Source organism: Canis lupus, chromosome 11 (assembly GCF_011100685.1).
Source record: "Canis lupus familiaris isolate Mischka breed German Shepherd chromosome 11, alternate assembly UU_Cfam_GSD_1.0, whole genome shotgun sequence".
Taxonomy (NCBI): domain Eukaryota; kingdom Metazoa; phylum Chordata; class Mammalia; order Carnivora; family Canidae; genus Canis; species Canis lupus.
The window spans coordinates 22,206,295-22,233,479 of NC_049232.1; the positions used below are offsets into that span (position 1 = coordinate 22,206,295).

The window sequence follows — 27,185 nt, forward strand, 5'->3', positions numbered from 1 at the left end:
TGAGGTTTCAATATTTTATTCAAGTTTTACTTTAAGTGATGTTAATTACAGCATTTGAAGGGGATGATCTAATTCCACACAAAATGGAAGACTCTAAAATGTACCCATTAAACTGCTAAAAAATAAACTGAGTAGTGAGAATATAACAAGTCCAATTTTTATTCCGAGTGTTGTCACAACGTGATTACAGTCACAGAGACTCTTCCCAGCTTAGAGCTGGGACTCTTAGAAGCTATTTCATACTCTGGTGCAAGGGTAGAAAACCACAACATGAGAGGGAATTAAGTCCTGAATTATTGGCTTAATCACATCCACCTTCTCCACCCCAAAATGGCACAAAAGAAACAGCTATCACGCCCTGCAGACTACTTTTGGTGTAAAAGAGGTGATGGAGTGGGTGGAAACAGGTCATGAAAATCTGTCTAAAAAAAATCTCTTTCAATGAGTTTGTACACACCATCAATGAGCCTCTCCTTCATTCGGGTAGGAAACCAAAGTTCAATTCTCAAGAATTCATCATTTCATTCATTGACTCAATATCAATTAACAAAGTGCCTACAAATTATCAGCTTCCACTTGCAGCCATTTCTAGATAAAAAAGAAACCTGAACTCTCTAGAGGGGCCACCAAGGTCCCCCCAAGTCTACAGCTGAAAGGACTTTTCATGGAATTGGGTTTCTTCTGTACCTCTGAAAGGGTAACACTTTAAAGCTCAATCATCTTTAACCTGGAGGTCTAACATGATATTTAGCAATACTTGCATCCCAGACATACAACATTAAAAGGTACACTAAATTCTGAAGGTAGCTATGCTCAAAATAGTTTAAAATTAAATGATTGTACAGTATCCATTTACGCCTGAAACTCCAGTCCTAGACCAAGCTTGTGGCCGCCAGCATTGACATTCTTGCCATCCAGCAGAGCCGATAGCGTCAGTTTGATACCTGCAGGGGGAAGAATCGGGGAGAGGAAAGAGGGAGGAATGGAGGAGAGAAAATATAAGAAATATCAACACATAGAAGACAGGTTAACACATGGAGGCATGCCAAAGCACACTGGCAAGACCACAGCAATTTCAGAACCTGCTTTGGCTGTGTGTGATCAGCAAGGCCAAACCACATGGCCCATCAATCCCTGTTACTGAACACCATCTGACTAATTAATTGATAGCCTAGAAGGAGCTTATAAAACACCAATTATTATTCCACAGCCCACCCAAACCCACTTTAGGGAGTCCACTTTCTTTTGTCCTCTCATCGCCCCCTGCTACAATAACCTCTCTACCACTGGCACCATGCAGTAAACTTCTTCAGCAAAAATACCTTGAAATGAAACCCAACCATGAATCAGACTCCAAGGCCTCACACTCAGTGTACACACAAACACACACACACACGCACACAACTAATTGGTATTTTCCCTACAATAGCTTGATTTTGCCATCAGATAATCTTAGATTTCTAGAGTTCAAAGACCCAACATGATGAAACTAACCCCAAGGTGGTACCATCTCCTGTAGTTCTAATACACAAGGGACTGGTCTAGCCAATCGTGCAAAGGAAACCTGCACAAGTTATACAATAAGGATGATCTATGTGCTAATTTTAAGAACCTGCTGGAAATAAGTATCGAGCATGATGAATACACTGGAAAAACAGATGGAATAAAATAACCAAAAGTATAATGTACGTTAGCCTTGACCTTTTTTCTCCTATTTACTACTTCTAGTTTCCAAATGTCTTATAATGACTCTATAACCTTTTATAAACATTTCATTATAAAAACCTTATATACACTCATTTAAAATTTACAAGACAGGCATTATATAAGCAGTAACATAAAGCAGCAAACCAGCACCCTAATTTTCTTTAAAGTAAATAATTAATCTCACTCATTTTCACAAGCAACACATACCTGGCTTTAGGGTCTGAGTGTATCCTAAACCTATCAGGCTGGAGTTGTTCACTTTAGCCTAGTCAAGGAAAAGATAAGACACAGTGAAACCGTTAAGTACTTTATGTTTCCTTCTCCAAAATGAGTAAAAGCTTTGTAACAACCAACTCTGGACTTCAGGATCAAATTCTCTATCTTTATGACAACTTTTTTTATGGGATTCATTCAAGTCAACATGAAATATATAAAATCTGAGAGCTAAGTCTCAGAAAAGAAACTCAAAGAGTCAACACAACTATCAATTAAAAGGAAGTTATTATTTAAATTTGATTCCTGAAGGTATGAATGCCCAATTTCATTTATACTGAGTAGGTCTGAATTTGTAACAGGTGAAGACACTTTCATTTGTGGCCAGAGAAATAGAAATCTTTCTTATATGGAAGACTTCTTCAAGATCTATTTAATTAGGATAAGGGAAAACAGCAAATGCCAGATGGGGTTTTGAGGGGGTTTTTTGTTTGTTTGTTTTTTAAGGCATAGCATTGTTAGAATTTTCCCTTCATGAAAAAAGCAAGCAAAAATCAAATGGACATGAAGAAGGTTTGGCACTGCCATGCCTGAATTTAAAATGTATGCTGGAGCAAAAGAATGACTTTGCCAGTCACTTAAATTTCAGCACTTAGTGAATGCTGATTAATAATTAATTCAATAAAGCAGTTGAGTCAATAATAATTTTGCCCTCACTCTTCTGCCTGAGTTGTAGGGCCTCTCCCTGGCCCCTTTCTGGTGAAATAAAGAGAGGTCAGGAAGCACAGCAATCTCAAGTCATGAGAACACCAAGTCCTGGAAAAAGCTGAGGCTGCCAAGGTACATGTTTTCAACCTGACAACCCCCATGAGAAAGAACAAAGCAGGGGGAAGGAAGATCTCCCAGTAGTGAGTGAGTGAGTGTCCCATCTGGCTGTTCGTTTTTGCTTATACCATCTAATTACTAAGGCCCCTTTTCCTAAGGCACTTAACACTCAGGGAGCCAGATTCAGTTTCCATTTCAGACTTCAAATGGGCTGTTTGTAAATTACACAAGCACCATCCCGTAACATGAGATTTCCTCATTCCACTCCAAAAAGGATGCAGCTAGTAATGCCCTGTGACAAAAGAGATGAGCTGAACAGGATTTAATGCAAAAACCATACAGCAATTGCTAAATGCCAGGGTCTGGTTTCTTAATATCCAATACAGAAGCAGGGCAAGAGAATGAAAAATGAGAAGGAAAATGAACATTTAAAACCTTAAGGTTCAAGGTAACCCCTTTACAGTCTGCAGGTGGAATAAGGGCTGATTAGACGAAGAGGCTCCCCAGCAAACCATCAAGTCCAGACCTCAGTGTTTACCGACTGTCTGCCCCATCTGCCTTTGACCTCTCTGAATTTTCAGTTCCTCATTTGTGAAAACAGGGTTGGGATGATTTTTTTTTTTTTTTAAGGCACCTATCTCAAATAGGTTGTGTAAGAATTAAACACAGTAACCCACCTATAATGGGCTGCACACAGTGCCTGGCATGCACAGTGAGTGCTATTACTGTTATCACTTTCCTCATTTCAAACTCTTTCCACAGGGAGAAAATTTCTAGCCCAAGCACAGAATCCCAGCCCTCCAGAGTGATTGCAACCCAACCTTCAGGTGGAGCCTGGGCAATGCATGATTCCACAGGTACTCACCGAGAAGCAGGCATCGGGGTCAATCTGATACTTGGCCGCTATTCCAAAGCGAGTGTTACTATTTCCTGCTGTCCAGGCCAGATTGACAGCGGTCTCTAACTTCTTGTTCACCTTCTGATAAATGGAGCCACCAAACTCTGTCCCATCATTTCTGCAAACAAGCATAGCACAGATGCCCAAAGACTGGCTAGAACCAGGCACAGCTGTCCAAGTCTAACAGAGGGCAGGGATGCTATAAATGGACCAAAGCTGACACAAAGCAGGTACCAAATTAGGGAAAAGCCTGACAGGAATAGAACAGACACCAGCATTGGGAAGGTTCAAAGGAAGGGAAAGGCTATTTGAACCATCACTAGGAACACCAAAGGGCAGGAAGCTCAGGATGCATGGAACTTTGGAGGTTTGCTTCCAAAATATTCTTTAAATAAAACCAGCAAGTAAGACATTGGGATTCTGGGAAATTTTTCTTTTTTGCTGCTGCTGATGTTATTACTTTTATAAAAGTGACTATAAATAACAATGGTAAGGAAGCAGAAGCAATTGAGAAGAGAACACAGCCAGAAATGGTAAGAAAGACTGGGCCTCTAGTATTCTTCAGATGGCAAGTTACAGCCCTTAGCACCACCAGCTGCAGCCACTGCTGTGTAGACACAGCCAAAAGTGACCCGGTCCCTCAGAGGACCAGCAATTACAAAAGAGCTTAACCTGAAACTCAAACTCCTCTACTTATGCAAAACTCTTAGCGCAAACCGCACTATCTCTACAGTTCTGATGGATGAAAGGGAGCTACTTGGTGCTTACAAAATGTTTCTAGCTTTCAAAAATGGAATGAAACCCAACTGGGACAAACTCCTTCCTCTCTTCCAAACACCCCATATTGACTCCAGCCTCTGAAGATATCCCCCTCCCCTCCTTATATTTTTAACATGAAACAATCTCAGAGTTGTGCCTCATCGTCTTGGGTGTTTCAAGTAGAAACGTCATCAGAAACTGGTAAAGAGGGCAGCCCCAGTGGCTCAGCGGTTTAGCGCTGCCTTCGGCCTGGGGTGTGATCCTGGAGACCTGGGATCAAGTCCCGTGTCGGGCTCCCTGCATGGAGCCTGCTTGTGTCTCTGCCTCTCTCTCTCTCTGTGTGTGTGTCTCTCATGAATAAATAAATAAAATCTTAAAGAAGGAAAGGAAAGGAAAGGAAAAAGGAAAGGAAAAAGGAAAGGAAAAAGGAAAGGAAAAAGGAAAGGAAAAAGGAAAGGAAAAAGGAAGGAAACGGAAAGGAAAGGAAAGGAAAGGAAAGGAAAGGAAAGGAAAGGAAAGGAAAGGAAAGGAAAGGAAAGGAAAGGAAAGGAAAACTAGTAAAGGCAAAGCCCATGTGCTTTGGAATTCAGCAAAGAGCTTAGAAGTCACTCACTAATCCAAGGACAAATAGTTACTGATTCATTGCAAATTCTACTCCTCACCAATACACTCTCCCTGAAGTAGATGCTCATAAATACATTCTAAATGCTGAAATGTTCCCCTGGAATTCAACCACATAGACGTTGTGCTTCCAGAAAGTACAGGTTGAGCCCAGGCAACCCCAATTCACACGGAATCCTAACTTCTTCAGAAAAACTGAGTATGCTACAAAACAGCAGCTTGTCACAAATAACAGATTTATAAGTGACTTTAGTATAACTAAAATGGGAAAATTTGGGGGCCTCACATGTTTGTCTAAAAAACTTGTTTTTTCAATAAACTCTAAAACCAGCAACACGGCCATCTTCCTGTACTGAGCTCTCAAAACCCTAAACGGAGGGAATTCATTGTTCCAATTCATCTATATAAAGCACAAAGAAAAAAAAAAAAAAGCACAAAGAGCGTCTATTACACATTGGGGCCTCCACAAGCACCAGAGCAACCCAGATTAGCTGTGTCAGCTGTTTCCACGCCAGCTAAAAATAAACCATGTCCACTTATTAAAAATCAGGTATGTGAGGCTCAGGTATGTGGGGAAAACAGCTAACAGTCATTGTTATTCCTAGAACTGATGCCAATTTCCAATTCCAAACCAAAGAAGGTCTTTCCATTTCAGTCAAAATTCTAACTTCGGGTAGCTCAGTGTTTTGAGCATCTGCCTTCGGCTCAGGGTGTGATCCTGCAGTGCCAGGATCCAGTCCTGCATCAGGCTCCCTGTGGGGAGCCTGCATCTCCCTCTGCCGGTGTCTCTGCCTCTCTTTGTGTGTCTCTCATGAATAAATAAAATGTTAAAAAAACAAAACAAAATAAAACAAAAATTCTAACTTAACAAATCTTTCTATTGCTTGTACTGTTTTTCCCGTGACATTTTTGTATGTTACTTTTTTTTAATTTACCCATCTTTTTTACCTTTTTTGGTATATATTTTTTTAAGATTTTATTCATTTATTTGACAGAGAAAGAGTGAGCACACAAGCAGAGGGAGCAGCAGGCAAGGGGAGAGAGAGAAGCAGGCTCCCCTCTGAGCAGGGAGCCCTAGAGAGGCTCCATCCCAGGACCCTAAGATCATGACATGAGCTGAAGGCAGATGCTTAACCTGTTGAGCCACCCAGGTACTCCTTTGGTGTATATTTCTACGGATTTTAACACATGTACAAGATCTGTGTGACCACTACAATCAGGATACAGAACAATTCTATCTGCCCCCCGCCCCAAATCTCATACCACCCCTTTGTGGTCACACACTCCCACCCCCAACCTAGGAAACCCTAGACTATCCTTCACTATGGTTTTCATGGGACTCTCTTGTTTTAAAAAACTCAAAAATTACTCCATTAATATATCTATTATGTTAATTCCGTTATATTAATTACAGTGGTCCTCCCTTATCTGAAAGGATATGTTGCAAGATCGCAAATGGATGTCTGAAACCACAGATAGTACTGAAGCCTAAACTTACTGTTTCTCTACTATACATACATACCTATGATAAATTTAATTTATAAATTAGACATAGTAAGAGATTAGCAACAATAACAATTTTTGAATAAAATAGAACAATTATAACAATATACTGTACTCAAAGTTCTATAAATGTGGTCTCTCTGTCTCACAAAATATCTTATTGCGCTGTATATCCCCGTCTTTGGTTTTGGGGGGTTTTTTTGTTGGTGGTTTTTGTTTTGTTTTGTTTTGTTTTTAGAGAGGGAGGTATAAGGAGGAGCAGAGGGAGAAGCAGAGAGAATCTCAAGCAGCTTCCATGCCCAGCATGGAGCCCGACACGGGGCTCCATCTCATGATCCTAAGATTATGACCTGAGCCAAAATCAAGATTTGGATGCTTAACCAACTGAGCCACCCAGGCGCCTCAGAGTATATACAATCTTCTTAGGATGTTGTGAATGATAAAACACCTACATGATGGGATAAATTTTAGGTGAATGACAAAGACATGTGACATAGCGTCAGGCTACTACTGATCTCTTGACAATACATCAGAAGGAGGATCATCTACTTCTAGACTGTGGTTGAAAATGGATAACTGACATTGTGGAAAGTGAAATGGCAAATATGGGGGAACTACTGTATAAAAATTCCTCATGACACCTGGGTGGCTCAGTGGTTGAGCAGCTGCCTTTGGCTCAAGTCATGATCCTGGGGTCCTGGGACCAAGTCCCGCATCAGGCTCCCCATGGGCAGCCTGCTTCTCTCTCTGCCTGTGTCTCTGCCTCTCTCTGTGTGTTTCTCATGAATAAATAAATAAATAATATTTTAAAAATTAAAACTTCTAAAATAAATAAAAATTCCTCATGGTGCCTGGGTGGCTCAGTTGGTTAGTGTCTGCCTTCAGCTTGGGTTGTGATCTTGGGGTCCTGGAATCAAACCTCATGTCGGGCTCCCTGCTCAGCGGGGAGTCTGCTTTTCTCTCTCCCTCTGATCCCCCAGCTCCTGCTCTCTGCTGCTGTCTCTCTCTCTCTCTTTCAAATAAATAAATAAAATCTTAAAAAAAAAAACTCCTCAAAAAAGTTTATAAATGGAAATGTTAAGATATTAGTATCCCTTCCTTGTCTTTAAGTCACTTCTTTAGTGACCTCTAGTGGAAAGAAAGAAAACTGGTAAAGTTGTCCCCTACTCATGCCACAGGTACCTCCTGCCTATGGTGATTTTAGACTTAAAGGTGCATTTCCAGGGTGCCCAGGTGGCTCAATCAGTTAAGCGCCTGCCTTCACCTCAGGGTCATGATCCCAGGGTCCTGGGATCAAGCCTCACATCTGGCTCTCTGTTCAGCAGGGAACCTGCTTCTCCCTCTCCCTCTGACCCTCCGCCTGCTTGTGCTCTCTCTGTCAAATGAATAAAATCTTTAAAAAACAAAAAGTGCATTTCCATTTACCTAAATCAGCAGCACTCCACTTGAACTCCCAAATTTGATTACAAGGGGCTCTCTAACCTAATCTGCCCCTTCACCATACTGTCCAGTCATTAATAAAATGGGCATGCTATGCCATGTAGAGAAGACACCGTATGCAACCAAGATCATCATCCCCTAACCTGTCTCTCAGATCTGCATTTCATTAAGCACAGCCACCTGATCTTAGGCATCATACAGAGAAAGAGAGCAGCACCTTTCCCCACCACTTTGTTACTAAAACTGAAAGGTGCTCTAATGTCCACTAAAGGACACTAGCAGGGAAGGGACACTCCTCTGGACAGACATCATGCCACTGCTGTAACTGATCAGTCATTCTATGTGTACCAGTTACAACACTGACCATCTCTAGAACAGAAAGACTCTAAGCCACTTCTGGAGATGAGCAGGTGGGAAACAGAAAAATACCAGAAGGCCATTTGGTTCATCTGATTTGAATATACTCACTTAAAAAAAAAAATGAATACACTCATATTAAAGTAATTTAAAATTGAGCTTGGGGGCACCTGGGTAGCTTAGTGGTTAAGCATCTCCCTTCGGCTTAGGTGGTGATCCTGGGGTCCTGGGATCAAGTCCCACATTGGGTTCCCTGCAGGAAGCCTGCTTCTCCCTCTCCCTATGTCTCTACCTTTCTCTGTGGCTCTCATCAATAAATAAATAAAATCTTAAAAAAAAAAAAAAATTGAGCTTGAAAAGCAATTTCTCTTCTACACAAACTCACACACCACACTCATGTACACTTACACGTTAGTATGGAGCTGGAATTCGTCGGTCTTGTAGCCAACTGCAAAGTTGCTCTGGGTCACTCGGGACTTTGCAGTCTCAAAATTCATCTGGTAGCCAGCCAGCCAGCCCTCATAGCCCAGCACCAAAGCACCCCGGATGGAAGGACCAGCAATGTCAAAATCCACGTCACAGCCCAGGTTGATGTGCTCCCGCTTATACCCTGTCTTGATTTTAGCATTTTTTTTCCTGAAGAAAAAGAAATTGGATTAAGAACACAAACTAACTTACTAACTTACCTTGCATACCAAGAAATTTAAAAAAAAAAAATTTAATCCCAGTTTATATACAGAGATGCAGGGCCAAGTCAGGGCCCAGATCTTCCTTATGCAGCTGCTGCGCTCTAACGGCAGAACACAAACTCTCCAACCAGAATCCAGTCTGCAGAAATGCCATAATAATGAAGTGAGAACACAGCCTGGAAAAGCTTGGGGGGAAAAAGCACTAAGTAATTGTCTTTTACTAACCTCTCCCTATGCTTAATGTAATGATTTACACAGGCATTTATTAGGGAGAGTGCCACCATGTAATTATGAAACAGATGTTTCTTTGCTATCCTCCAAGTCTATGAAAAAGATATGGTGTATCTGTCATGAAGGCAGCAATCTCAACGGCAACTTTTAAGGAGATGGTTACTTTCTTACTTTGTGGCTCACTTAGTAAGTAAATAAACCAGCAAACACTAGCCAGATCCTTCTAAGTATAAATATAACTGATAGCTTTTAATTCATTATTCATGAGATCCCAATGAGTATGTATTTCAGAGACCTGGGTATTGAGATGAACTGGAGGCCTTGCAGTCATGGGGGCCAGGTCCCTGCAAGTCAGGAAAAGTCCACAGGTCTTGTCTGCTAATCCCAGTTTTGCATATATGACCAGGTGAGTGCCTATCGTGCCTACTATTCAGGAAACATGGGTGAGTCATGTCACCTGCAAACATATTACCTTGCCTTTACCAAAGGTCAACATGGGAGGCAAGAGGACATTATTAAGAACAATACCAGCAATGGATTGAAATGTAACAAGTATGTTCAAATCTATGAATTCATTCATACACTTAAAACACATACCTAAGTCATCTTCAGAGACTAGAAAAGCAATATGTTACTTTGAAACAATAAATTAAAAAGGAGGCAAACATTTAATCCACCTTTCCTACACTAACTCTATCTTAAAGTAACCAATAGTTAATCAGAAGTTTCTTTTTATTGCAATATTCTAGCTAATACCTGAAGAATGAATGATTAAAGTAGAATTATCACCAGTTTGTGACCTCTAATGAATTGTGAATAACACTAACACACAAAGAACAAATTGGGCCTTCTACGTCCAAATCATAGAAGCATACAGCACCATTTATATTCTACAACCCCCCCCCCCCCACCAGTGGAACCTAAATGCAATGAAGCCTCTAGACTTACCAATTCACAGTAAATGAGGGAGACAGAGGAACAAGTTAAATGGCACCACAGAGACACAAACAGCAAAATGCAGTCTGTATGTAATCTTATAGGACAAATGACCTAGTTTCAACTTCAATAAATTGCAAGTGGGGAAAAGGAAGAGGAGGAAAATCTAAAAATTAATGAGATTTAAGGGCCATATGAACCAATTTTTGCAATTTTGCATGGGTAACTTTTGATTCTGTAAAAAAATAAAATCATGTAAATCTGATCAGGCTAGAGATTTAAAAGTATGAAGGAACTTATTTGTTACAATGTAATCATATTGTGGTTATGCTTATTTAAAAAGGAGTCATGGGAGGGGATCCCTGGGTGGCTCAGCGGTTTAGTGCCTGCCTTTGGCCCAGGGCGCGATCCTGGAGTCCCGGGATCGAATCCCGCATCGGGCTCCCGGCATGGAGCCTGCTTCTCCCTCTGCCTGTGTCTCTGCCTCTCTCTCCCTCTCTGTCTATCATGAATGAATAAATAAAATATTTTTAAAAATAAAAATAAAAATAAATAAATACATAAAATAAAAAATAAAAAGGAGTCATGGGGATCCCTGGGTGGTTTGGCGCTTGCCTTCGGTCCAGGGCGTTATCCTGGAGTCCCAGGATAGAGTCCCACATCGGGCTCCCTGTATGGAGCCTGCTTCTCCCTCTGCCTGTGTCTCTGCGCCTGTGTGTGTGTGTGTGTGTGTGTGTGTGTGTGTGTGTGTTTCTCATGAATAAATAAAATCTTTAAAAAAAATGTCAATGGATCCATGCTGAAAGAAATAATTGATTAAATAAATAAATGGAGAAAAAGAAAGAACTCTTTCTCACAGCAGAATCCCAATTAATAAATGCAGAAGGAATGATGGGAAGAGAAAATCACCACTTGCCAAACATAATTGTTGCAGGCAAGAATCACTAATGGATACTAACTTTCTTAGTCAAAGGATAAGAAACAGAATATTTACAGAGTCTCAAAGAATCTCCCAAGATACTTATTTACAAAGAGAAAAATAGCTACATAGAGAAACCTCACAAGCAGCACTTTAATCAAGTGATCAAAGTTAATGTCACTGGTAATGAGGCATACTGACATATACGCCCTAGTATCACACACCAAGACAGACACAACACAAAAATCACTTCTGTGGCTGTCAAAAATGCATAATCTGAGTTTCACCATGAGGAAACATCAAACAAATCCAAATTGAAGGATTCTACAAAATAATTGGCCAATCCTCTTTAACACTGTCAAGGTCACGAAAGAGAAAGAAAAACTAATGCCCAGATTAAAGGAGACAAAAGAGATTTGACAACTAAATGCGATCTAGTATCCTGAACTGGATCATGGACCAGAAATAAGACATTAGTAGGACAACAGATCAGTTAACTATATGAAAGCTACATAAATTTCCTGGTTCTGATGATCATGTTATAGTCATCATGTAAGATGTTAACATTAGGAGAAGCTAAGTTGAGGATATATGGGAAATCTATACACTATTTGTGCAGCATTTCTGTGTATGTTAACTATAAAACTATTTCAAAATAAAAAGTTAATTTAAAAAAAAAAAAAAAGCATTCCTCTTATGTGTATTACTATAGGACCTAGAGACTTCTCTGCAAACCTCCCAAAGGTAATAGGAAATACCTTACAAATTCCAAAGTGTGCCATCTCAGGGCAGCAGGCAAAATCCTAGGCAGCAAATTCAAGCATGTGAGTATATCCTCCTGCCCCTCATGCTATCACAGGGTTTCTCTGGGTAACCTCTCTCATCACGGCAAAGTGCCAGGAGGAAGTAGGCAAGCAAGAAACCAATGCTGCTGCAGGAGAAACTACAGCAGAGATGAAAAAGAGTAAATCCAGCTCCTGCCCAATGGTCTTCACGTGATCCATAACAAAGTTACAAAAAACTATAACCTCCAGACACAGAAGCCCTGTGTGTCCAGTTCTTTGCAGTTACCCTGCATGCAGTGCAGGGTCTGAACTCAGTAGACCCTCCCTCCAAAAGACATTTTTCAGAAGGGAAGAAAAGAAATAATATATAACAGCAAAAGATGAAATTCATAATGCCACTTAATGTACATTTAAAGACTGTGGAGGATTAATTTTATATGTGTATTTTACTATAATGTTTAAAAACCAAAAAGTGAAATTCAGTATATGCCCTTGAGCCTGTCAATGATATGCAAAACAATCTCCCCCAGATTTAGGAGACCCACTGTTCTAAGCAGGGAGGAAAAAAAGAAAGTTTTCCTCTCCTAGCCACTTTGAAAAGCACTCAGGAGCTGAGGCAACCAACACACCATCTTGCCTCCTGATGAGCCCAATAACTGTAAAGCTTAAATGCTTTGTGGCTGAGGGTCACAGAGGAAAAGAGCAGCCTCCAGAGCCACCCTCAGTTAGAAGCCTCCCTGCTCCTAAGCAGAAAGCTGAGGAGAGGGCCCTCCCAGCCTGAAAACTGGGGCTGGGCACAGTGTTCACTTAACCCCTGCTTCCAAACATCGCCTGCTGCCCTATTGCCTTGGCCATTTGCATTAGCAGCAGCCTCATTCATATGACACAGAGCATTACTAGACCACAAGTCCTGAAGCCTGGCCACAGCTAAGGCCAGGAGAACCACAGTGGGCAGCACAGAACCTTACTACACAACATGGCTAAACGTCCTTGCTAAGAAAACACACGAGACTCTTACCCTGTGTTTGGTGAGAAGGATGAATCAAAGGTCAGCTTCAGTCCACGTGCAAGCTGAACCGAAAAGAAATTTGCCAGGCTTAGTCAAAAGGCAGGGCAACAGATGTCAATGAATAAAAATGTGTCTTTCCACAGGTGACCATTACCTGATCTTCCACAGTGATCTCTGTGCCTAGAGTGTTGTCAGTGTTCCATTTCTCTGTAAACGTCAGACCATATTCAGTCCATCTGTACTTGGTTTCCAGACTGCCCGTCACTTTGGTGGTCTCAGTGTTGGCTGAACCCGAACTTGTAAATTCCTTTAAAAGGAGAAAGAGAGTCATAACCTGTATGCCAGCACTGCCATGGTACATCATGCCACCCTAAACAGAATGCATTTTCCTTTATGTAAGAATGTGGTGGGGGGAGGGGGCACCTGGGTGGCTTAGTGGTTGGGTGTCTGCCTTCAGCTCAGGGCATGATCCCTCAGTCCTGGGATCGAGTCCCACATCGGGCTCCTCAAGGGGAGCCTGCTTCTCCCTCTGCCTATGTCTCTGCCTCTGTGTCTCTCATGAATAAGTAAAATCTTAAAAATATATATATATATGGAAAAAATATATATATATATGGGAACAAAAGCTATTCCTATAATTCAATTCAGTATTTAAATACAGATGGGGCTAAAGAAATCTGTTGATTAAAGGACTCTTATGGGGAATTCTTTGTCAGGAGACAGCTTCCTTCCTCCCTGGTAATGCTTTGGTCTAGACAGGAAAGCAATCCCCCTTCTATCCTACTTCCAGCACTGAGCTAAAGATGACACTGCAGTAGATCAACCCCAAAACTTCCTCCTTCTAACAATTACCACATGCACAATCTAAAAGGGACTGCTAAAGAGGCCTGGGTACTCAGTCAGTTGAGCATCCAGTTCTTGGTTTTAGCTCAGGCCAGGATCTCAGGGTCGTAAGATCAAGCCCCTGGTCTTCAGATGGAGCCCTGGGTCTTCAGGATCCATGCTCAGCAGGGTGTCTGCTTGAGATTCTCTGAGATTCTCTTCCTCTCCCTCTGCAGTTCCCTCGCTTGTACACACACGTGTGTACACACTCTTTCTCTAAAATAAATAAATCTTAAAAAAAATAAAAGGAACTACTAAGACTTTTAAAATAATTTTGTGGCATTAAAAACAGGTCAAAAAAAGAACACGTCAATTTTTTTTATTACAGATTTTTATTTATTTACTTGAGATAGAAAGAGAGTGTACACAAGGGGCGGTGGGGGAGGGCAGAAGGAGTATGGAGCAAACTACAGGGCTTGATCCCAGGACCCTGAAATCATGACCAACTGAGTCACCCAGGTGCCCCGAAACAGGTCTGTTTTAAAGTAATAAACAAGGAAAACAACAATGAGTATTAATAGCTGCTAAATTGGGGACCTACAGGCAGGGTTCCCCTGAACCACCCATCCCATAGAAGATGCAATGAATGTGACAGCCACAACCGCCACAATCAAAAAGGGCCTTTCATTTGGCTCTGCCACCCAGGACATGGAAGTTATTTACTGATCTACAATAAACAGGCATACTCCATGTCGGTTAGACAACTTACCAGTCCATTCTCAGATTTTGTTTTCAAGTCAAGTTTTATTAAGCCAAATCCTAAAAGAAAGAAGATAATGACTATTAACAGGTTAAATAACTCGAGTAGCATCTCTGCCTCCCTTCTGTTGTTTCAAAATGCCATGAGTGTGTAGGGAGCCTGTCTCCGCTGCTGCCTGCCTACGTGTGGAACTCAGGGTGTCACCAAAGAGTGGCACACCGAAAGGCACGGCACCCCCGAGCCTCACCTGTACTCCCAACAGAATGTGAGGAAAAGATGCATGATAGCGCGAGCACGTGCCTAAGGACGGGCTACATTTAGAAATCACACTCTGCTGCAGTGGCATACAAAGAGCTGCTCCAACCCGTGGGAGAGGAAACCAGAATGTCCACTTGCCTGTAGCAATTCATGAGCCTGCCCCTACCGGGTGCACAAACCAAAATTACTTTACTAGCCATAGACAGCTTGTCTTTTTTTCCTGACATGAGAGTTCTAAGAGCTACCTGACCTACGTCTTTCAAAATGCAGTGGGTAAAATCCCTACGTGCCAACCCAGTCTGCGAGCTCACACACTCACCATAACCCTTAGTGAAGACGTCCCTGGCAGATTTGCCAAGATCAGCATACGTGGGAGGCACAGCCATCTTCTGCTACAATAAAAGAATCACCAGGAGAAATACATTAGTAATTAGGGAAATGAGTTTTCCACCAATAAAAATTATTAGCTATAATTAACCACCAATAAAAATCATCAGCACAGAGGTCCAGACTCCTTATTCTCCCAGATGTGCACAGGAGCACGGGAGTCTTGTGCTCTAGTGCTTCTCCTGGCATCCATGAGTTTTTGTTGACAGCATATCAGCCTGCCTTTAGACTTCTCCTTGGCATCCCCAGGACTGAAAACAAGCCCAGAATATAGCAGGAGTCAGTAAATATTTGCTGAATGAATTAATTGTCAAAGACACATTCTCATGAGCCAGCTACTTCACTGAACTGCAGGGCTCTTGCCAATGAAACATATCTTCTTACAAAATGTCGGCTACTAAGACATTAAATTCACTGAATAGAAATCAGAGCTTGTCAGGCCAACCTATTCTCCATATGGTTCTGATTTCATCCATTCAACAAAATACTTACAGATTACCTACTATGTGCCAGAACGAATGTAACTTTTCACAAGATTTTGCATTTCAGGAGAACCTACTTTTTTTTTCAAGATTTTATTTATTTATTTGACAGACACAGAGAGAGCACAAGCAGGGGCAGCAGAAGGAAAAGAAGGCGCCCTTCAGGGGAACCCATTTTTTAAGAATCGTATTCCTCATAGAGAATACAGTAAAACTGAATAATTAGGCAACTTTCACATGGAAGGAAATAAAACTACACACACCCCTCAAAAATTAATTCAAACAAACATTTATTGATTTGTTTTATTTTATTTTTAAAGATTTTATTTATTTATTTATTCATGAGAGACATGGAGAGAGAGGCAGAGACACAGGCAGAGGGAGAAGCAGGCTCCATGCAGGGAGCCCGATGTGGGACTCAATCCTCGGTCTCCAGGATCATGCCCTGAGCAAAGGCAGACAGACACTCAACCGCTGAGCCACCAAGGCATCCCGACATTTACTGAGTTGTAATGGTACTTTATTTTTAAAACCAACTCTCAGGGGCACCTGAGAGGCTTAGCATCTGCCTTTGGCTCAGGTCATGATCCCAGGATCCTGGGATCAGGTCCTGCATCAGGCTCCCCACAGGAAGCCTGTTTTTCCCTCTCCTATGTCTCTGCCTCTCTCTGTGTGTCTGTCATGAATAAATAAAAAATCTTTAAATAAATAAATAAATCAACTATCAAAATACTACTTGAAATTGTTGCATATCACTAAATCAGTCAACAAGCATTTATTAAATACCTCAGTGATCAAGGAAGGCAAGTAATTCAAACAGTCCTTTGCCCTAAGAACCACAATGTATCCCTGAGAGGCTTTGCTGTGATGTATCACACACATAAAATTAAAATCCAAATCCAGGATGGCACATACAAGTGTGCTCCACCCAGGAGGAGCCATGAGAAAGCAACCATAGCCTGCATCTTCCTCATTTCCAGAATCATTAGCCTTAATTAGCAGAATTTCAATAAACTCATAAATGGTTCCACTAATTTTTAAAATATAGGGCAGCCCAGGTGGCTCAGTGGTTTAGCGCTGCCTTCGGCCCAGGACCTCATCCTGGAGACCCGGGATCAAGTCCCACGTCAGGCTCCCTGCAAGGAGCCTGCTTCTCCCTCTGCCTGTGTCTCTGCCTCTCTCTCTCAAGCTGTGTCTGTCATGAATAAATAAATAATTTTTTTTTAATTTTAATATGTAGTGTACCTAAATCGCCAAACTGAATCTGCATATACCCCATCTGAAGCCACATATGTATGTAGTCACACAAATCAACACCTGCACAGCATGCCCTTGGTAAACGGGAACCCAATGAAAAGTGGTTCAAGTGACCCCAGGGGGACAGTATCACAACTGGAAGCTGCGTTGCTGACCTAAGCCTTAACTTCCAACACATTGCATGAAGCCCACAGAAGCAGGGAGTATATTGTAAAATAAGCAAGTATAAACTTCCACATTTTGAAATTACAAAAGTGTGGTCCAAGTCCTATTTTACTTTTTTCAAAGGCTTTGCTAATTCTGCCTCACCCCACTTTTGTGTCAGAGCAGCGTGGAGTGGAGCAGCCCCGTGAGCTGTTTACACTCTCCTATTTTTGTTGCTCTTGTTATTTCTTGCACGTGATCCGGCTAGAACCATGGATAGCTCAGTCCACGTCTGCATCAGCCTACAAAGAACACTGGGAAAGATCCATTTTAGGCTGTCCTGATTGGCTGTTTCAAGTCTGGGGACTCCCCTCTCCTGACCTGTTCCCCTCCCACCCTAAGCAAACCTCACAGACACATCCACCCCAGGGGCAGACCAGAATACCGTGCACCAGAATACCCCCAGCCTAAATAAACATGCTCCAGCCACAGATGGCCCTGGCTCCTCCCAGGAGAAGCAATGAAACAACCATGTGTCAAGGCTGAGACAACGCAGCCCCCAGGAAATGTGCACATCTCAGCAAAGGGCCCACAGCACTCTCCACCCCAGCCAATGCTAGTAGGGATTAGTAGACTGAGCATCCATCTTCAGCGCTGCCCTTCCCCTGCCACAAATGCAGCCCCAGGTGAGGGGAAAAGGAGGACCGTGCCAGTGTCTCTGGGTCAGCTAAGCCCTCCCTCATACCTCAGGGTCCAGCGCCTTCCCAAGTACCCTCTGCTGCCTCTAGGACCCACCTCACCAGACATGGGCAGCTTTCCTAGCTGGACTGGTCTGTCCCTCAGTGAAAAGACAGATCACTCATCATTTAATGTGCCCCAAATGCCCTCACTCATTACTAATCCCCAAAACCCAACAAGCAAAGCCACCTGCCCAAAAACACTCCACTGCCAGCAAACATGGCCCTAAAGTACACAGCCGTTAAGGAGATTACCATGGAAGGACAAGGGAGTGGGGACCGCAGAGGGAGCCTGGACCAGGCCAAGCTCTCTGTGCAGCTCCAGCTCAGCTACAGGGAAGACGTGCGGGATCTGAGTGAAGCCAAGCCCACTCCTGGACCCAGGGAAGGCGAGAGGATGACTCCCCCTCACTAAAGGCCCCAGTGTGCCATGCAGAGGTAGCTTCCCCTATGCTTTTGGTGCAGTCCTCCGCTTTCCCCGCCCAGTCTCCTTCTGCATTTTCTGAGGATTCATGCAAGGCCTGAGACAGCTCAGCTTTCTTACAACTGCCAACAGCACCCAGAAAATGCCCATTTTTACACAGTTCTCAGCACCCACTGCAAAAACAATTTTTAGTGTAGAAATAATGATTTCCATTCATGTTTTCTCAGGTCGGGACCAGAGGGAAGAGAGCTAGGTATCCTGCCTTTTCACTTAACATCCTGCCTGTGCTGACTCCAAGGCTGAACTCTGGCCCTAGCCCCTACCTCCACCCACATTTGGTGAGCTCCAAATCGCTCACCATCTCTCTCTGTGACATCCACTCCATGTGCCTTCAGGAGACCATCCTCTGGAGGCTGACCACAAAATGGGGCACTCTGACACAGAGCTGACCCTGGACAAATGGGAATCAGAAGGCTGCCTGGGGGAAGGCGGGAACCTAGTTGTCTGCCTGGGGAAGGCTTCAAGAAAGAGCCCAGGGTCATGGTTCCCGAGGATATGTGGGACACAAGGGATGGACAGGCCTGGGCCGGGGAGACCTAACTTTGACAAGGACTAAGTAAGCCACAACAGGCAACAGGAGTCCCTGGTATCCCTCCACTGCCGCCTAGCCTACCTACCCAACCGTTCCCTGGCTGACCTTGAACAGATTACGCAAGCTCCACTCCAGTTGAGGAATGAAACTCCAGGCCCTACTGGAAGCTCAAAGCCTAGAGATAGTATATCGCCCAGCATGGCCTGCCTAACACTTACATAACCTCCGCCTAGAGGGAACATAGCTTCCTTGACTCATCAGTTGCCGAGCAGTGACGGCTGCTCTGCTCCCAGCGCCCCCACCACTCCCACAATGCACACCTACCCCCAAATTGCGCCCTTGAACTCAAAGCATCCAAGAGCCTGTCACGCCTAAATTCATCCAAAATATGTAAAAAGCTATGTGTCAAAGATGACAAGCCCTAGCACGTAGCAGATATTCAATATAAATGTCTGTTTAATGAGTAAATGTGCAAAGAGCATGAAAGCATTTTTATAGTAGGAGGAAAAAAATAGAAACTTAGTATCCAACAAGAGGGTCTAAGTCAATGACAATGTAAACCAGGCAGTAAGAGCTCCCTCCGCAGCAGGGGGTGGAGAGACCCACAACCAGCACCCTCTTCACCCACCTTGACCTGAGGAGAGCTCAACTCAAGCCGACAAGACTACGTGCCTGCGGAAGTGATCACTGCCTCTTCTGACCTCGGAACAAGGCATGGACTTTATTCTAAGGGCCTCAGGGAGCCACTTTAGAGTGAATGACATATCTGTGTTTGAGAGGCTCACTCAACAAACAAATTGGCAAAACTGTAAGTGAAAACATCCACTGTTGGTGTGAAAAATGGCCACTCCCATTCACGCCAAGTGTAAGTACTTTGTACAGTACAGCCCCTCTGGAGACAGTTGCCGGCCTGTGTCTAAGCGGGCATATATCAACCTCGTGGCAATTCTGCTGTTAGGAACCCACCCAAGGCACCCTAAAGATGTGTACATGAGGATGCTCACTGCAGCATTACTTTTAACACACAAGCTGGAAGTACCTTAAATGTCCATCGACAGGGAAATGAATGAATAAAAAAAAATTTTTTAAGATTTTATTTATTTATTAATGAAAGATACACACAGAGAGAGAGAGAGAGGCAGAGGGAGAAGCAGGCTCCCTAGAAGGAGCCCAATGCGGGACTCGATCCCAGGACCCTGGAATCACGACCTGAGCCAAAGGCAGATGCTCAACTGCTGAGCCACCCAGGCATCCCATGAATGAATAAAAATTAAAGTACGTGCAAACTAAGGAGTACTATGTGGTAGAAAGAACAGGATGGATTTATGCATTGTGGCAAAGAAAGCTATCTTTGATATACAGCTATCTTTGAACAACACGGATTTGAACAAGTCTACTTATATGTGGATTTTTTTCAATAAATACAGTATAGTACTATAAATGTGTTTTCTCTTATGATTTTCTTAATTATTTTTTCTCTACCTTAGTTTGCTGTAAGAATATATATATAATATATGCAACATACAAAATATAAGTTAATCGACTATATCTTATTGGTAAGGCTTCAAGTTAACAATAGGCTATTCATAGTTAAATGAGGGAGAGGTCAAAAGTTATACAAGGAGGTGCCTGAGTGGCTTAGTCTGTTAAGTGGCTGCCTTCAGCTCAGATCATGATCCCACGGTCCTGAGATTGAGCCCCTGCATCAGGCTCCCTGATACATGGGGAGCCTGCTTCTCCCTCTCCCTCTGCCTACTGCTCCCCCTTGTTTATGCCCTCTCTCTCTCTCTCTCTAATAGATAAAATCTTTATACAAGGATTTTCGACTGCTTGGGGGTAAGCATCTCTAACTCCCATGTTGCTCAAGGCCCTGCTGTAGTTAAATGAAAAAAGCAAGTCACAGACAATGTGTTAATTCCATGTTATTAGAGGAAAACCCTTTTACAAACACATTTGTATATTCACACATTTGTGAATGATGGAAAGGCATGTTGAAATGCTACAAGCCCATCTGTAAATTGTGGCTGCCTGGGAGCTGCTTCTGGAAAGAAGAGGGGGTTTATGGAGGTAGTAGAGTTAAAAATAGGATTTTCAATGTTTATTCCACTTTATTATTTAAGTTGTTGGGATACAATGATAATTTTTTTTAAGGACAGGAAATTTAAAAATCCAGCCAACGTGTCTGAAATTGAGCTATGTTTGCCTACACGACGCAATAAGTCATGTTCTAAATGGCTGTTGCAATAGAGGAGCCAAAAGGAAAAGCCATGTGGAAAGTATCTATCCTGGTTCCAACAACAGATGCAAACCACACTGAGATGTCACAGTTAACAAGCAAGGCCTATAGGGGACACATTCTACTCCCAGGTGACCACCTGTAGCTCTGGACATCCTGTCCAGGAGGCAGGAGTTGGACAGTTTCCTAATTTTAGTGTACATGAGAATCACCTGAGCCACTTGTTCAAAAGCCTCCTTCCCTCCCTCTCAGCCTTTCCTAGCCTAGCAAACAGGCAGGACAGCACTTTTCTCTGCAGAGGCAGAAGGATCCAGACACAGGAGCCCTGGTACCCTCAGAGAGCTAACCACCACTGAAGTGGTTCACACAGGAAGCAGGGTAGCCTTAAGTCCTCGAGGCTTAGTCAGGATAAGTCTTCTGAGCAACATTACAGCCAATGGGTTGACAGACACTATCTTCAAGGGCAAGGGTACAACAGAGCTAGGACCTAAACACCAGGAGCCACCCTGCTACAGCATTTCCCAGCCTATCCGGGTGCCCAGGCAGCAGGATACAGTGACTACTAGAAGGAACTATGAGTCTGGCAGAGGTTCTACTGGCACCAGCCTTTACTAGCTGTATAATTTTGGACAAACCTCTGATGAACTTATATTCTCAGTGCCTCATTTTGCTCCATAAAATGGAGCTAACAATAGTGTCTTTCTTGGCCAATAGGAGACACCAGCAAAAGATGGAAGAGTGAGGCTGGGGCACTCGTTCCCCAAGCTCCCTCCCTGCTGGGCATTAGGTGGGCACTGATGATCTTCCAAGGCCATGGCTCCTGCCAAGGGGCCCTATCCAGGTTCCAAAGGACCCAAAGTTGTGGGGAGGGGGAGGAGGTGGTGTGGAGCACATCACTTGTCAGGTGCTCCACACTCTGCTCACATCTTGGCAAATGATCCCTTCATTATTACTGCACATAAGTGCATACCTGATTCCTGCAAGGACCCCAACTAACATGGCAATCACCTCCATCACCATCACCACCGTCCTGGATTTCCCTTAGAAAGGGAAAATTGTAAGAAAGCCTTTGGTTCTGCTGTTTCTCTTAACAGCATTAGAGGTGGTTTGTCTGAGCAGAACTGGGCCAGCATATAGGAGGAGCATCAGACCAGCCAGGGATTAGAACAAAAGCACCTCCCCCTAACCCTGGGGACCAGGAAAAGCAAGTTCCCCAGGAGGAGGCCAGCCCAGCTCTGAAAGCCAACATACTGGGCCCACACCATCAGAAGCTGCCACACACATACCCATCCCACATTTTCTCAGGGAAAAGGCAGCCCCTTGTTAGGTCTATAGGATGCTGGCAAAACCAACATCGTGTGCTCTGGTACCAAGTCTGTGTTTCCGGCACAGCTGTCCTTCCCTCCCACTCCACGACAGTCTCACACCGGGCAGCCCGGCTTCCTAGGCATTGCTTCTATTTTCAAACACCCCGGGAGGTAGGCCACCACCAGCACAGCCTTCCATCAGAATCCTCAAGACAATGTAACTGACCCGGGGACACCCTGCCTGCCTGCCTGCCTGCCCACCCATGAGGTTTAGGTCCCATGCACACCCAGAGCTCCGGCGTGGCCTCAGACTCAAGTTACCTGGAGCCTTACTGCCTGGCTTGATCCAGTGGGGTTAAAATAGATAGTGCTTGGGCAGGTAGATCTGGGAGTCAAGCAGCCCTGAGTTCCAGTACCAGTTCACAACTCTCTGGATACGTGGCTCAGGGCAAGAAAAGTCTCACTTTTCTCAGGTTCTAATATGGGGAAAGAGTACCTATCTCAGCATCACTGTGAGAACTGAATTAGATGGGTAACATGAAATACTTAATACAGTGAATAGTGCCTGGGAGGTATGCAACAACCAGATAGTATTTTATTAGAGATTTACATTTTATGTATTTCTTATTATAATTACCTTTGCAATGCAAGTTATCAAAAGGCCACTCTCTACCTGACCATAATGAGGGACTGTTTAGCTGAATATTCTCCCAGTAGGTCCTAGAATGCATCCTATCTCACCCGAGGAAAAACTGACCTTTCAATCCTGACAGATGTCCAGGGTCACTGTCCTTGCGACAAAGAGGGATGACTCCACAGGACTGTGATCCACTGCAATCCACTGACAGCTAGCCTACGCCCAGCCATACACATGTTCACTCCGATTAGTGGGAAAGAAAACACTTCCCCTCTGAACAGCAAATCCTACCATTCAAAATGCATTCACATCTATTAGCTCATCCCAGTGGCCCCTTGGTGTGGCAACCTCAGTGCAAAATTGCCAGCCCTACCAAAAAAAGCAAAACAAAACAAAAACAAAAACAAAATTGCCAGCCCTGGAACTAGCCAGACAACCCTGAATCCCAAATATGTGCTCAAGCCTCCTGACCCATGAAAAAGAAACAAACCATAGTACCTCTCTCCCAAGGCTTGCAGGATAGTGGATTCAATGTTACAGAACACATGTTAAGCCCCCAGGAGGGTGCTGAGCAGGCCCTCAATTAAGGACTATTTTGATGATGATGATGATCACACAGGGGAGAAACTAAGGAACAAGACATTGACTTGACCTGTACTAGATCCGGGGGCTCCTGTCAGAGCTGTGTTGTGAACTCAGTCTGCTCTCCGAGACTCCTTCTAGCACAGTTCTGGGTAAAGGGCATATAGATACCCACCCACACACCACTAAGAGCAAGCAATGAAAAGGAGGATTGTGCCCAGGCCGGGTGGAGGATCCCACTGGTCACATTTCCTCAGTGGCTACCAGAAGTGTCTGTAGGGAGCCCAAGGGCACAGACCCTCTGAGTACCCTGAGGGGCTGCCTGCAGATTTGAGCTGGCTCTCAACCACACATGCCAACAAAGTCATCACCAACAAAGAGGGTAGGCCATGAGAAATTCCATCAAGGACCAAGTGAACTTCAGTCCCTTGGGAACATCTTACAGGCAAAAGTGGAGGGCCAGCGTTTCTCCTTAGCACCAGCCTGAAGGTTACTGTCCACATCTGCCTATTGCCCAGCAGGACCAGCAGCCCACAGTCAACTCATCACTATATGGTCCCCCTAAGCCACTGTATTTGTGTCTACAGATAGCCCTTGCCTATTGCATACAGAATAGAATACAGAAATAAAACTAAGTAATCAAGTAAGAGCAGTACTACCCCCTCCCCACGGTCAAGAATTTTACTCTGGACAATCTCCAGGGTCAAGCATTTTACCAATCCACTCATCAGAAAGAGGAAAAGCACCAGGCCCAAAACCTTAGGAGAATCCCGACTCACTGGGGTCACCCCACCACCACCACCCTGCAGGCCCAGAAACACCAGTTCTACAAGTTTCCCACAGGATGTGAAAAAGTCACATAACGAAGGTAATAGGTTTAAAGCAGATTTCAAATTAGGAAACAGATCTGCGGGCAGCCCCGGTGGCGCAGTGGTTTAGCACCGCCTACAGCCTGGGTCGTGATCCTGGAGACCCAGGATCGAATCCCACATCGGGCTCCCTGCAGGGAGCCCGCTTCTCCCTCTGCCTGTGTCTCTGCCTCTCTCTCTGTCTCTATGAATAAATAAAATTTAAAAATCTTAAAAAAAAAAAAAAAAAAGGAAACAGATCTGCATCTCAGTGCTCCAGGGCTGTACATTCAACTGCGAGTCTTTAAATATCTGTGACTCTCTCCTAAGCAAGGGTATTTGCTGGAAGTGAATGAGTGTGTGTCCCTTAGGATGTCCAAGATCAAGAAACTCTGGTCTGGGCCTGCATCCACTACATATGCCCATTCAATAATTTCACAAATACTTAATGAGCACCTACTCTAAGCCACATGCTGCCATCGTAAAAACTATCCTTCTCTCAGTAAGGGTGAGTTGCTTCTTGGATAAAAAGCAAGATTGCATTTGCCCCCACAGACCCTTCTCAAGTACCTAATGTGGGTCAAGTGGCACCACCCCAGGCGCTGAAAACAAAGCTGCATAAGGCTTAAGCCTAACCCTGTAGAACTCAGTCCAGAGCTGGGCTGGAGAAACAAGGCAAGCCCTGGGCAGTCTGCCCTGGCCTTGCCAACAGTGAATGCAGAAAAGGAGGGATCCATTCTCTATCTCCTCCAGAGAGGTGAGGCTGGTCAAGGGAATGGGTCAAACAAGGCTAGGCTTCCCTCAGCTCTGCACCCAAAGGCAACTTCCTGCTTCAGCCTGACCTTGTCTGTCTATAAACTTCTATAAGGATTTTTCATGAATTATCCTGAAAATTACTCAGTGCCCAGTATACAAGTGCTTAGTAATAATGTTTAAAATAACAGCAGCTGGCTGTTTATTGAACCCTTTCCAGAACACCACGTGGAGTAAAATGGTCTGCAGAGGATGGGCTAAATCCTCCCAAAAAGCCTCAAGGCTGTCCAGCTTTCCCCTGAAGGCTTCGTGTTGACCAACTCATTTTATTCTTCCCAAAAACCCAACGAGGGAGAGCTGTAACTGCTCCTATTCTACAGATGAGAGCACTCAGGCCTGCTGAGTGTGACCTTGGACAAGTCACTGGGATTGCAAGTCCGGAAATCCAAGGGCTCCGAGCCAGTTTCGTGAAGGCGCCGCCGCGCTCCGTGAATGAACGAGCAAACAAACCGGGAGGCGCTCCAGAGGCCAAGGAGGCCACATCCCGCTCCCGCCGGGCCTCCCTTCCCAAGGCCTAGCCCCCCGCCCGGGCCCTAGAGGCCTAGGACCCGCGGACAAGGCCGGGCGCCAGCGTCCCTGGGCGTGCACCCACGGGCCGGGCAGGGCGTGCGGGGCCGGGGGCCGGGGGCCGGTGCGGGGGCCGGGGCCGGGGCCGGGGCCGGGCTGGGCCTCGGTCATCACAGCGGCTCATCCCCGCGGCCACCGCATGGCCCGCGCCGGTCCGTGGGCCGAGCCCGGCGAGCGTGGGTGGCGGGCGGTCCCCCGCCGGGCCGCGAGGGCGGGACCCAGGTCCAGAGGGCGCCGCCGGCAAAGGTCACCGAGACCTGCAGCCGGCCGGGCCCTCACGCGCGGCCCGTGCCCTTCCGCCCGCGGTCCCCGCGGTCCCCGCAGGCTCGAGCCCCAGCCGCAGGCGCCCCGGGGCGTCCGGCCGCCCGCTCCCCGCCCGGGCCGCCCGCCGAGGCCTGCTGCGCCCGCCGCTGCCCGCCCAGGCCCTCGCGGGGCGCCCCGCTCCCGCCCCGCTCCCGCCCCGCTCCCGCCCCGCTCCGCTCCCCCGCGCCGCCCGGCCCGGCCCGGCCCGGCCCTCGGCCCCCCGTCCGCGCGGCTCCTCCCTCCACCGCCTCCCGCTCAGCTCCCGCGGCCCGGCCCGCCCCCCCGGGCGCCTGCGGGGCGCGGGTCCCCGGCCGAGGTGCCTACCTCGCGGGCGGCGGCGGGCTCGGCGGCGGGCTCGGCGGCACCTACCGCGGAGGCTGCTGCGCGAGGAACCGAGCGCACGGCCGGGCCGAGGGCGGGGCGGGGCGGCGCGGACGGCGGCGGCGCGGACCCGCCCCGACCCTGCGCACCCGGGCACGCGAGCCCCGCCCCTGGGCCCGCCCCGGACACCGCCCAGGCCGGGGCCCGGTCCCCGCGCCCGCGCCCGCGCCCGCGCCCGCCGCCCCCTCCGCGCGCCCTCGGCGCCTGCCCCGACGCGGTGCCCCGGGCGAGTGCGGGCGCGCGGAGGGGGGCGGCGAGGGCCCCGGCGCGGGACGAGGCGGCGCGCGAGGGGTGCGTGCGCGGGGACACGCGTGCCGGCCGCGGCGGCCGAGGGCCAAGCGCCGAGCAACCCGGGTGCGCCGAGCTTTTGCGCTCCAGAGTAGCAGGCACTTTCCCCGGGAGCGAGACTGCCAGTGGCCATTTTCGGAGCTTTTGCGAAGTGAAAACAGCAAACCGCGCTTCGGCAGAACGTCCCCCGCTGGGAGCCCGAGAGCGCAGACGGGAGGCGGGAGCCAGCCCGGGCCCCCGGGGAGCCCCCGCCCCGCCCGAGCCGGCGGCCTCCGTCACCCAGAATTGCGCAGAGCCTCGTGGCCGGTCGGAGGGGCTGCGCGGCTTTGGCCTCCGCCAACAAACGTTCGTTCTCCGCGCCTCGGGGCCCGTGGAGGAGGCAGGGGCTCCGGGACCCCGACGCTCGCTCACCACCAGCTGTGGCGCCGATTAAAGGAGCAGGCGGCTGGGGCGGCGGCAGAGGCCAGA

At 46.0% G+C, this 27,185-nt stretch overlaps 1 protein-coding gene across 3 annotated transcripts; it reads right to left on the reverse strand.

Moving 5' to 3' along the window:
* VDAC1 (voltage dependent anion channel 1) lies at window positions 1-27,017 on the reverse strand. 3 transcript variants are annotated; one of them, XM_038552160.1, is made up of 9 exons: window positions 26,997-27,017; window positions 15,052-15,124; window positions 14,484-14,533; window positions 13,047-13,199; window positions 12,902-12,954; window positions 8,732-8,959; window positions 3,611-3,761; window positions 1,915-1,972; window positions 1-944 (listed from the first exon to the last, which is right to left on the reverse strand). In XM_038552160.1, exons 2-9 carry the CDS (start codon window positions 15,116-15,118, stop codon window positions 853-855), a joined length of 852 nt encoding a protein of 283 aa, XP_038408088.1. In that variant the 5' UTR covers window positions 15,119-15,124; window positions 26,997-27,017; the 3' UTR covers window positions 1-852. The 3 variants fall into 3 exon arrangements, with proteins under 3 accessions (XP_038408088.1, XP_038408086.1, XP_038408087.1); XM_038552158.1 differs by lacking the exon at window positions 26,997-27,017 and adding an exon at window positions 26,373-26,472; XM_038552159.1 differs by lacking the exon at window positions 26,997-27,017 and adding an exon at window positions 26,418-26,442.
* Window positions 27,018-27,185: the final 168 nt, after the last annotated feature.

Coding starts and splice junctions, on each gene's coding strand:
- VDAC1 (XM_038552160.1), bottom strand. CDS start 15,118: ATGGCTGTGCCTCCCACGTATGCTGATCTTGGCAAATCTGCCAGGGAC. Junction 14,534..15,051: donor CGTCTTCACTAAGGGTTATG/GTGAGTGTGTGA, acceptor TCTTTCTTTTAG/GATTTGGCTTAATAAAACTT. Junction 1,973..3,610: donor ACCCCGATGCCTGCTTCTCG/GTGAGTACCTGT, acceptor TTCCTTGACTAG/GCTAAAGTGAACAACTCCAG.